Below are 11,492 nucleotides of genomic sequence, written 5' to 3' on the forward strand. Positions count from 1 at the left end.
TTAGATTAATTTATGGATAACTGGTAGTGATGTAATAAATTTGTTATCATGTTGAATGTCACTGTCATTAAATGTCCTTGGTAATTTTTTTCTCTTTTACTTCCATGTATTGTTTCTGTTTGTTTTTTAGTATGTGCTGTTTAACCTTATAACATTCAAAATAATGTAGTTACTTGTGTTGGTTATATTCCCATTAGTGTAGGTCTCTACTTTTGTGCCAGTACTATGCTGTTTCTCTGGCTTTGTAGTATAATTTGATCTGGTATTATGATATACTACCTACAGCTTTGTACTTTTTGCTTTAGACCACTTTGATTATTCTGAGTCTTTGTGTTTCTATATGAATTTTAGGATTATGTTTTCTAGCAAAATGAAAAGTGCCATTGTCATTTTGTTGGGAATTACATTAACTTTGTAGATTATTTTTAGTAATACGGACATTTACCAGTAGTAATTCTGCCTGTGCAGGTATTGGGGGAGGTCTTTCTGTCTGCTCGTGTCTTCTGTTTCTTTTTTCAGTGCTCTGTAATTTCCATTTTAGAGGGCTTTCATTGTCTTGATTAGGTTGATTCCTAGGTATTTTGTTTAAAGCTGTTGTGTATGCTATCATTTTCCTGATTCCTTTCTCAACTACTTCATTATTGATGTATAGAAAAATCTTTTTTTGTTTTTGTTTTTGTTTTTATATTTTAGGGAAGGGTCTACAGGGTGCTCAGAGTCTCACAACTAGATCAGACTCATAGTGATCCGCCTGTTTACGGTCTCCCAAGAGCTGGGATTACAGGCATGCGCCACCACACCCAGTCTCGGTTGCCATCTCAGTGCACCTCGGGGGCAGCGCAGGCAGGGCAGGCCACCCCTGGCCCCTGCATCTGCTTGCAGGCGCTTTAATCTGCTGAGCTATTCGGCTGGCCCTATGATTATTATTTTTTTAAATGTTGATTTTGTATCTTGCCTTGGTCATTTCTTGTGAATGTTACCCAACTTTGCTGACCTTCAGAATTCCTGACGTTGTATACCAGACTCAGTCATAGTGAGAGGGCTGGCATTTGTGCTTTCTATCACCCTTTTTGTCTTGAGATGCAACTAGCAGTATGTCAAACACCCCATAAATATTTAGTCACTATGTGCTTATGCTTAAAAATCCCACACAGGTTCACAAGGATGTTTATTACAGTATTTGTAATACTTTTTAAAAATGGAACTATTTCAAATACCCATCAAGGAATTTGGTGAATATATTTTATTATAACTACATATATAAAAATAAAGTCTGGGGCTGGAGAGATGGCTCAGTAGAATAAGTACTTCCCTGGCAAACGCAAGGGCCTGAGTTCAATCCCTGGTTCTGGCAAAAGACCAAAAAAAAAAAAAAGTCCATCTTAATAGTCATTGTTATTTTTACAGAATTGTGCATCAATCTCATCTTAGAACATTTCACCCATCCCAAAAGCATCATTGGCTATCACTTTTATGTCCTCCCTACCCTAGGTTTATTCTTACCCCTCTCTTATACCTCCAGCCCCTGGCAGCAGTTAATCTTCTTTCTCTCTCTACAGGTCTGTGTGTTCTGGATATTTTATATAAATGGGATCATACAGCATGTATTTTGTGACTCACCTTTTCCACTTAGCCTGGTGATTTCAAGATTCATATTGTAACATGTACCAGTGTTTCATTTTTTTTCATTGCCAACTAATATTGCTTTATATGAATATACCACAGTAATACTCTCATATACACTGGGCACAGTCCATTTATGGATGCATTTATGGATAACTGTAATGTAGTGATGTAATAAATTTGTTATCATGTTGAATGTCACTGTCATTGAATGTCCTTGGTAATTTTTTTTCTCTATTACTTCCACAAGTTGATAGGCTTGTGGGCTCTTTCCACATTTTGGCTGTTACAAGTAGTGCTGCTATGACTTTTTCCTACAAAGCGTCAAGTAGACCTAGGTTTCCATTTCTCTATGGTTGCTGGGTGATATGGTGTGTCTTGTTTTCCAAAGTAGCTTTGACATAGAAGACCCTTTACTACTGGACTTGATAATGCTGTATAATGATAATAATAATTTTTTGCCAGGGTCAGCAATTCCCAGCATTGCTCACGGATCCCTCTCTCTCAGGCCAAGGAGGATCAGGCTCACCACAAGTTATATTGGTGAGCCACACCCCACAGTCATCTTCAGCTACTTGTGAAGAAATAGCTTACCAGGTATGGAGTGCCTTCCCTTCACCTGCACACACTTGGAAGGGACAATGTAGAAAGCCATCTGGGTAGCCTGGGCAAGTAGGGCTGGCCAAGGAGAGTGTTCTCAGCCGAGCCCCCAGCAAAGGAAAGCCAAGAGTTCTGAGGGCCCATGTGGCATATGTCAGATGGATCTTTAGTTGTAGTCCTGGGATTTGTTTTAGTACCACAGACTTGGGTGGAATGCTTCATAATGTGGCATCTGTCTTACATTTGTCTGATCAGACTTCACAGTCATTTACTTACATGTAGTTCTTACAGTATTTTTTGTTAACACCTATGCTGAATTTTTTTAGTCTTATTACAATTTTACATATACATGCACATATACATATATGTATACATTTGGGTAAGACCTATTTCTTTTGTTTTTTCTTTTTTTCTTTTGTTTTGGATGGAGAGTTCACCATGTGCCACACACATTTCTAAGCACATTTTTATTTAGGTCTGATGTTATTACAGTTGAGTAAATTGAAGCACAAGGCCCAGGAAGAAACATACTTTGCTTAGAGGGAACTGAATTGTAGACCTTAACTTTGACCACATGTTTGGTAAATTCTTCGATAAGATAATATTTTTTAAAAGTTGTGTAAATGAACCTAAGTTCATTGTATATATTGTACAGCACTAGGGTATGTCACATGCAGATAATGCTGTTAACTGTGCCCCTGGGAAATTTTCATGCCTTTGTTCACATAGATAATGCGAACTTCTGAACTTCTAAAATCTAATGAAGTAACAAAAGGAAAGGAAGCGTTGGTTAGAGAAAAGTTGAGGCAGTGGTTCTCCACTTGTGGTCAAATATGCAGACTTCTGAGCTCAGTTCCTAAGCCTGGTGTCTGTATTGTGTTATATTAGCAAAGATATTGGTGGTCAATGGTAGACATGGAGTATTGTGGCTGGCTTAGCTGTCCAGTTTCCACCCCTGACACCAAGTTCAAACCAGCTGCTCTCTATAAATCATGTTGTTAATATAAACTATTAGACATGGGCCAAGGCACAGGGTTTAGACTGTACTTTCAGACTGGGACCGTAGCTCAGTGGTACAGCATGTGTCTTGAATGTGTGAGTCCCTGGGTTCCATCCCCAGCAACACATACACTCCCTTCGCCTCCCCTTCCCTCCCCTCCCTTTCCTCCTCTCCCCTCCCCTCCCTGTTTTGGGGGAGCCTCTGCCAAGGGCTTATAGATTATGTTCCAGAAGCTTGTCAGAGGTAGCCCTTCCATTAAGATGTAAAATCTGAATCCCCACAGCCTGGCAAATTAGCTGTATTTCATACTTGTCAATTGCCAAGTCATTGACTCTGTTGTTATTTCACTATTTTTAATTTCTCTTTGTCATGCTTTTTGTAATGAGACCCTACTAGTCTCACAAGTTGTACTTACACAATTCCAATATTAATATGACTAGTAAACAAAACTACTTCACTATTTTTATGTTTTCCAATATTCAATTTAACATAGTTGCAGTGATTTTTAAGAGTGCTCTTATATTAAATTTGGTTTGATTTTCTCATTAAAGTAATGTGTTTTAGTGTCTATTTGAGTAGCATGTAGTAATGTAAATATTAAAATTTGGTCTAGCTCGTGTTTTATCCCCCAAAACTTAAAATATTAATATCAAGTGAAACAGATAACTAATTAGTGTCAGTGAGCATTTAGAGTATCTTCTTAGCATTCTCTCTAAATTTCTCCTTTCAGGCCGCAGCACTGCTTGCAAGTATCAAGCGGTTTTGATCACTGTCTGATTTAACCCTGGTGCTGCTGGTGTACATAGGCACACAGTGAAGCAGTGGCCCCTGGTTCAGACCTTCTGACACCTGCCTGGCTTTGTCTGAGCCTTTGCCAAGATGCCAGAACTACTGTACCCAGGGTGGGCTTATCTGAATGCACTGTGAAGGTAGTCAGGGCTCTAGACATGCCTTCTAGCCCCATCGGTGTATATCTCTGCTACTACGCTTTCTTAATAAGGGACCAAAGGCAATCCCAATCTGTATGAAGTCTCACTTTTAAAACATCATTAGCTGGGTGTGCTGGTGCACGCCTGTAATCCCAGCATTCAGGAGACTGAGGCACGAGGATCACTGCATGTTTGAGGCCAGCCTGTGCTACATAGTGAGTTCAAGGCCAGCCTAAAGTACAGAGGAAGAACTTATCTGAAAACAAAAAATAAAATAAACAAAGCATCATTTTTGAACTAGCACGTGAGTAGGTAAGAGAGATAGAGTGTGTGATGTGCCTTGGTCCCGAGCACACGTCCTGGAATAGAGTGTGGGACCAGCTGATGGCAGCTTGGGTGCTGCCGTTGTGGCTATTACACGCGGAGCCCAGCAACCTCTCTGATCAGGTCCCTTGAGGCAAAGGCTTGCTTAGCTCTGCTGGGCTTTTAAAATGCTTTTTCTTAATGCTTAATACGAAAACCATACTGAGACAGACGTTCATGCATGACTATAATGCCAGCCACTCTGGAAGATGAGAAGAGGGGAGTAGAATTTTGTGGTCAGCTCGGGGAACTTAATAAGACCCTGTCTTAAAATGTAAAAAGGGCTAGGGATATAGCTGTGCATTCCCTGGGCTCAGTCTCCAGTACTGAAAAACAGACAGTCTGTGTTGAGATGACAGTATGTACACTCTCACTGTGAAATGGTCTCTGGCACAAGAGCTATAGATAGACTGCCTCCTTACTGGCCTGCTTACAAAAGCAAAGTAACTGCCTGCTGTCTGACTCTTCCTGGGAGGACCCAGAGGCTGGACCTCCAGAGCTGAAAGCTTGCATTAGCAGACCAAGGAGGCTTTCTCCAGCAGAAGCCTGGCTTCTGGCGATTGGACCTTGGTTCCTTCCCTCACTGAAGACAAAAGTAATTTTTGTGGGCCGGCAAGATAGCTCAGGGGTCTAAAGTGCCTGCTTAGGCAAGCTTAGTCAGATACAGGGGACCGCAGTTCTGTCCCTTGGCTCCGCATGCTGTGCCAGCTCTGCCCTCAGGGCAGGCTGAGCAGGCCAAAGTGGGGGAAGTAATTTTTGAAATTCATTTTTTCTATGGGAAAAGAACATACATTTGCTGTCAGTTGCCTGTGGCTGGCTCTTTCCTGGGCACTTGGTGTGTGTTATTTAGTGTAGATGTCACTTCAAATCTATGACATGTCCAAGCGTCAGTGCATCATTTTCCTCAGGAGGTAGAGAACTACGATGCAAGGTTGTCTTTGCATGGCTCAGGTAACAGTTTGGAGCCCAGGTTACCTGTAAATCCAGGTCTGTCCTACTCTGCACAGAATGTAGGTCTAGATGCTTAAGCCAAGTTTCCTATTAATTGGAATGAGCTATCTCCACTGGGAGCTTCTTAGTAAGAAGTTAGGCTGTTGGAGATCTGGGGTCAGCCTGGTGGTTAGCAGCATTTCTTGAAGGTTCTGCCTCGTTTTAGGTAACAGCCAGTTACTGAGCTCCTGCCAAGGCCAGCCACCAAATACAGAGGATATCAGGTCCCCAAGGAGCCTTTTAGCCTTACTACACGTGATTGCAAGGCTGCTCTTGTGGGGAGGAGAACTGCATTGCGCTTTTCTCTGCTTCCTCACAGCCAGTGTGGTGGATATGATGAACTTGTACCTTGAAAACCCCAACCCCAGCCACTGTCTCTAGAGGTTCAGAGTAATCTGGTCTGGGAAGAAAATTGTTCCTGGATCTGTCAGAGTGTATTTCTTGGGACCTTAAATACCACATCATGTTCAGTCTGTCACATATAGCCCGCTCTCCTTTTGGAAAGTATGATTTTAGCAATTATGTACTAAAATTGAACTCACTCTGTTCTGATTTTCATGTACATGTACACTGTTGTGAAGATTAGCGGAGCTTTAATGGATCTACTCCACAGTAGTTGCAGAAATGTGACTTACAAGTGTTATTTCTGATGTGATAGTCTACTGATTCTTCATTATGCTAACAATTATTTTGCAGAAGTAGTTTTCAAAGTAGTTTCTTTTCTTTGAATGAAATAGATGTATTGATCTCCCCTCTTCCCTTCCCCCTCCCTTTCCCTCCTCCTCCTTCTCCCTCTTCCCCTCTCTCTGTCTCTCTCTCTATGAGACAAGGTCTCCCTGTGTAGTTTAGATTACATTCACTGTGTAGCCAGGCTGGCCTTGAACTTGCAGGATCCTCCTGCCTCAGCCTCCCAGGTGCTACAATTACAGGTGTGCGCTATCACACACCTAACATCTGTTGATGTCTCCTGAGTGAAACATTTGATTCAGAAACACACACTCTGTATTTCAGTTATGACGGCTGTTGGCAAATATTTCAAATGGAGAATATTAGGTAACACTGTTAGCTGAAGATTTTATTTTACTTAATGTTCATTGCATACTGTTTCTTTTACTCATGGTTTTTTATTTGCAGTTGTAGAGTAGTTTTAGATTTTTCATTTGGGATTTTCAATTTTTTTGACTTACAAGAAATAGATTTTATGTAGTGACCTTATGCTACCTGCGTTTTTGTTTTATTTTTGTACACAGGTACTTGTAGACACACTGAACAAAAGTGTCAGCCACTTTGGGGGATACACACCTGTCATCCTAGTAATCTGGGAAGTTGAGCCAGAAGGATCATAAGTTTAAGCCTAGCCTGAGCAACTTAGTGAAACTCTGACTTAAGAATAACAATTTTAAAAAGGGAACAGGGATCTGGGGAAATCATTCCATACAAAGATTTTAGGTCCAGTCCCCAGAACCACAAAACAAAAGGAAAAAAAAGTAACACCTGCTTTGTGATATGACACATATTTAGTGTCCTTTCTTTTCTAAGCTTTCCTATTTTTTTTTCCTTTTTCACTTCTTTTTTTAATTATAGCAAAATTTTAGAGGGGCCAGGGAGATAGCTCAGTGGAATAAGCGCTTCCCTGGCAAGTGCTAGGGCCTGGGTTCAATCCCCGGTTCCTCCCAAAAAAAAATTAAAAAAAAAAAAAAAAATTATAGCAAAATTTACATGATATGAGAACCCCTTGTAGACATTATTCCTAAGTATATCTTCAGTGTTTAATCATTCCTTCGTGGTATAATATTATTAGAAAGTATAGGATAAACCAAAACCAAAAATATTTCTCATAAATTTTCCTTATAATTGTTTCATTAAAATCATTAGAGACTTACACCCACAAAACTTCAGTATGTTGTTTCTATAAGCTAAGGACTAAACCCTTTGTACTGTAGTATTTTTTTAAGTGATGGTAGTGTCCCATTGAAATGATTTGAAAGTTTACTGATGGTTGAGATCCACAGTTGAGGAAAAATACTGTAGTTGAATCAACGCTAAAGACGCTGTTTGCTGTTATTATACTATTAGTATGCTATGAACATGCTATTATTATAGAATATTTATAGATATTATATGACTCTATTATATTACAGAATATTTGTAGTGCATTTTGCTGAGAAAGATCTTATGCAAAAGCAATAGCATTTTTAAAGCAATATCATGGGTGGTATTACTCCAGTCTGAAACTACTACTCTTGATGAGCACCTGTTGAATGTGTGCTGTGTATCAGGTGTGTTCTCAGCACATACACCTCATATGCACCTGGATTTGTTTTCACCGAAACACGTAGGCCTTGCTATTCTGCCTACCATTGCTTCTTTACTGAGAAAATAGGCACAGAGGGGCTAAGCAGTTGGCCCAAAGCATCCAAGAAGGCAGTGCTGGAGTAAATCTGCACTTGGTGAACATGGCTCCAGAGCACATCTCGCTAGCCCTGTTATGTTGTCTGATTTTTGCTTAGCCAGAACTTCAAGAATTCCAAGGCAGCAGCAGACATTCTGGCCTACCAGAATGTCTTTGCTAAGGTGGAAGAATGCATGGGGTTGGTAACTACCCCAGTGTTGGGTGTGCACCTGTTGCAATCTGGCTGGCTATCGTTTCAGAGAGCCCCCAATCTAGTAATCACAAAACTCCTGATTTACTCCAGGTGACTGATGTTTCTGCGCACCTGGCCCCTGGGGACCAGCCTGAGAAGGAATGCCTGGCGCACCAGTGCCTGGAATGCGACCGCACCTTCTCCTCAGCGGCTGTACTGATGCACCACAGCAAGGAGGTGCATGGGAAGGAGCGCATCCATGGCTGTCGTGTCTGCAGGAAGGCCTTCAAGCGTGCCACGCACCTCAAGGTACAGGTGAACGGGATGGCGCCCACAGGTCCTGGTGGCAGGAATATAAACCCTGTTTGTTCTGATGAGGCGGCCGGGTTGCTTAATAATGGTCCTTGTGGTGTGCAGTTGGGATTACATACTCACGTGCAGTTCAGAATCAGTTTTTAATGCAGGTTAACATAACATTGGCACATCATTTCTCCCTTGTCAGGCTGAGGGCATGTACAAAGCTGTCAGAACACACTGTTGGGTTTAGGAGGAAACAGACTCCCATGCTCGCTGGTGACTGTGACTGACAGGAATTCTCACAAGGGAAGACGTGACACTGTAGATATGCCTGTGCTCACCTGGGCAGCCAATGCTCAGGTGCCCTGTACTGCACAGTGTGTGCACACAGGTTCTTCACCTGTATGGCCACAATGAGAGGAGACAAAATGAAGGATGGATATCCCCAGAGAAGGTCCTAGGTGAAGTAGAAAGTGATGAGGGAAGAGCAGGGGATGGCGATTCAGATAAGGCCCCAGGATATCCAGCATAGGGCCTTTCTTTATGAGGGAACACTGAGGAAGAGGATGGGGTCAGGTGGAAGCCTACTAAGTGCTCCTGCAGCAGGCAGTCCAGGTCATTGGTCTGTGTCCTATTGGCTACGTGACACTTTCCCTTCCCAGGCCACCTAATCTCCCCTAGATCATGAGACAGACATCACACAGTCCCCAGCCAAGGGGTGTTCTGCAAAATACCTGCATCAAGATCATAAAAACAAGAGTCTGAGTAGCAACCAAGAGGAGCCTTGGAAGCCATGATGACCGGTGTGTGTGTCCTGAAGAGGGTCCTGGGACAGAAAGTGAACTTGAGAAGAAATCTAGTGAGAGGAGAATCAAGTGTGGACCTTACTTGTTAAGGTGCTGATAGCAAACATCCTGTATTAATATAAAATGTTAACAAGAGGAGAACCAGGATTATATGCTATGTGCTGTCTGCTCAGTTCTTCTGTAAATTTAAAACTGTCAGTAAAAATCAGTGATGTACATGGGAAGGCATGACTGCAGAGCCAGTGTGCAGAAAACAGCAAGTGTGAGTGTGCAGCCTGCAGATGCAGCCCACATGGTGTTCTCCAGGGGCTGCTGGCTGGGCCCCTGGCTTCGTGGGGTGGAGCTTTTAGCCAGGTGGACCCTGCTCTGAGAGGACATGCATGTGTGTGGAGCCTTGGGTTCAGTGGTGGGCAGGGCCCTTATTTAGCTCTCATTGTGTTTGTTGGTTTATAATGAGTGTGGAAGTAGAGGACGAGTTCTATATAAATGAGTAGTTCCATCTGAGGAACTGGAATGTATGGATCCTTGGCATCTATGTGATTCTTTGTGAGTGTGGCATAGAGGAAGTGGTGCTGGCTGAATTGTATACTAGTGGTGTCACTATTGCTGGACTCATCTGGGAACTTATCTCTGGCCCCTCCTTGTGCCTATTCTGTGGAGACCTCCTCAGAGGCCCAGGGATGACCATGGAGCCGTGTTCTTCCTCATATTTGTTCTTCCCTCCCTATCCCAAAGAAATTCTGTCTCATTTCAGCTCTCACCCACATCCAACACGACAAGGTCTTACCATTTTTCTGAGAGAAAAATAGGTCTTAAGTGTTCCTTTAAAACCAGCAGCTTAAAGTGGCAGTGTTCTTTGATGCTCCACACGTGCATTCCTCCTCTGGAGACAGACTGTGGGTTTATGGAGGAATACTTCCTGACCAGTGGATATGGTCTGTTCCCTACATACCACGTATGTACTCCTCTTGGTTAGCAGAGTGCCTATTGTGTGCAAAGAAAATGGCTCTAGAAGCAGATGGCTCCATCTGCAGGAGTTTGGAGTTCTGTGTTACTCTAGTAAGTGGGATGCACCAAGGTGGAGCTGGGTAGAGGCAGTTCCAGGTGTTTACACATAGGCATGGTGCAGGGACATTGTAGTCACCTCTGAGGCCCTGGCTCTGTCTGTGATTGGAGAAGCTTCCTAACCTCTGGAGTTGCATCTTTTTCTCCCTCTTGTCTATGACAAACGTCTGGCTGCACTAGGCACTGAGGCATGGAGTGCATGGATCTGTGACACAGAGCTCACGTTGGGAGTACTCCACAGAGGCTCTTTTCCCTCTGAGCTTTGCCTGAAGGGAAGAGAGCAGCCTAAAAATTACTCTACCAGGATAATTAGGCACCTTGTAAAGTACGGGAGAATGGCTACTGAGAATAGCTCAGAAGCTTGCTGTTTGGCAGATGTCAGATCCCTGAGAACAACTTCAGTCATTCAAATGCAGGGTTCCTGAGCAGTAATCACAGAACACCTCAGTGCAGAATTGCATCATGGCTGCAAGAGTTTTGGTTCCTTGTGAAGCAGTAGTCTCATAATTGGAAGACTGTGCAAGTTGCAAGTGTTTTGATGATAGTCCTGGGTCTGCAGAGCTCTGCGGCAGTGCCAGTGGACTGACTTCCGGGTGTCACAAGGGGAGGCAGAGCATCTTCAGGGGCTCTCTTCAGTCTGCTCCCAGGACTCATGGTCTGTGGTCTCCCTTAACCTGGACCACAGCCTAATGAGAAGTTGCTGCCTTTTTTTTAACACAGCCGAGGCCTTGTACGCAGTTGTACTGGGTCGGAGCCTGGGTCTTTTTGACAGCATGCTGCTACTGCTCGTGGACACTCATCCTGGAAAGCACAATCAGAGATGAGCCTCGGGGTGACCCTGGCCACTGAGAGGGTCTCTCAGGGCGGTTTGATTTTCCTTTGATGTTTTAAACTGCTGAAGTGCTCTTCTGCCCTAATACACACATGGTTTCTGTGTGTTCTGCCAGGAGCACATGCTGACGCATCAAGCCGGCCCTTCTTTAAGCTCTCAGAAGCCGAGGGTGTTCAAGTGTGACACTTGCGAAAAGGCATTTGCCAAGCCAAGCCAGCTGGAGCGACATAGCCGCATCCACACAGGTGATAAGACGTGATGTGCTTTCATTGTATTGCTCTTTGAAATGGGCTTCATTGGTGACAAAATAGGAATCAACATGTAAATATCCATGTGCAATAGAATGTACTCCTTCCTTTTTTCTTTCTTTTCTTTTTCTTTTTTTTTTTTTTTTTTTTTTTT

The 11,492-nt window shown here is 42.9% G+C and overlaps 1 protein-coding gene across 1 annotated transcript in view; it reads left to right on the forward strand.

Moving 5' to 3' along the window:
* Znf236 (zinc finger protein 236) overlaps positions 1 to 11,492 on the forward strand; it is a 141,633-nt gene that overhangs the window by 125,772 nt on the left and 4,369 nt on the right. The window contains exons 26-28 of the mRNA XM_023700080.1: positions 2,089 to 2,220; positions 8,202 to 8,399; positions 11,206 to 11,335. Of these exons, the coding sequence (XP_023555848.1) occupies positions 2,089 to 2,220; positions 8,202 to 8,399; positions 11,206 to 11,335 (460 nt within the window). The remainder of the gene's footprint in view (positions 1 to 2,088; positions 2,221 to 8,201; positions 8,400 to 11,205; positions 11,336 to 11,492) is intronic.

Source organism: Octodon degus, unplaced genomic scaffold, assembly GCF_000260255.1.
Source record: "Octodon degus isolate 3935 unplaced genomic scaffold, OctDeg1.0 scaffold00120, whole genome shotgun sequence".
Taxonomy (NCBI): Eukaryota; Metazoa; Chordata; class Mammalia; order Rodentia; family Octodontidae; genus Octodon; species Octodon degus.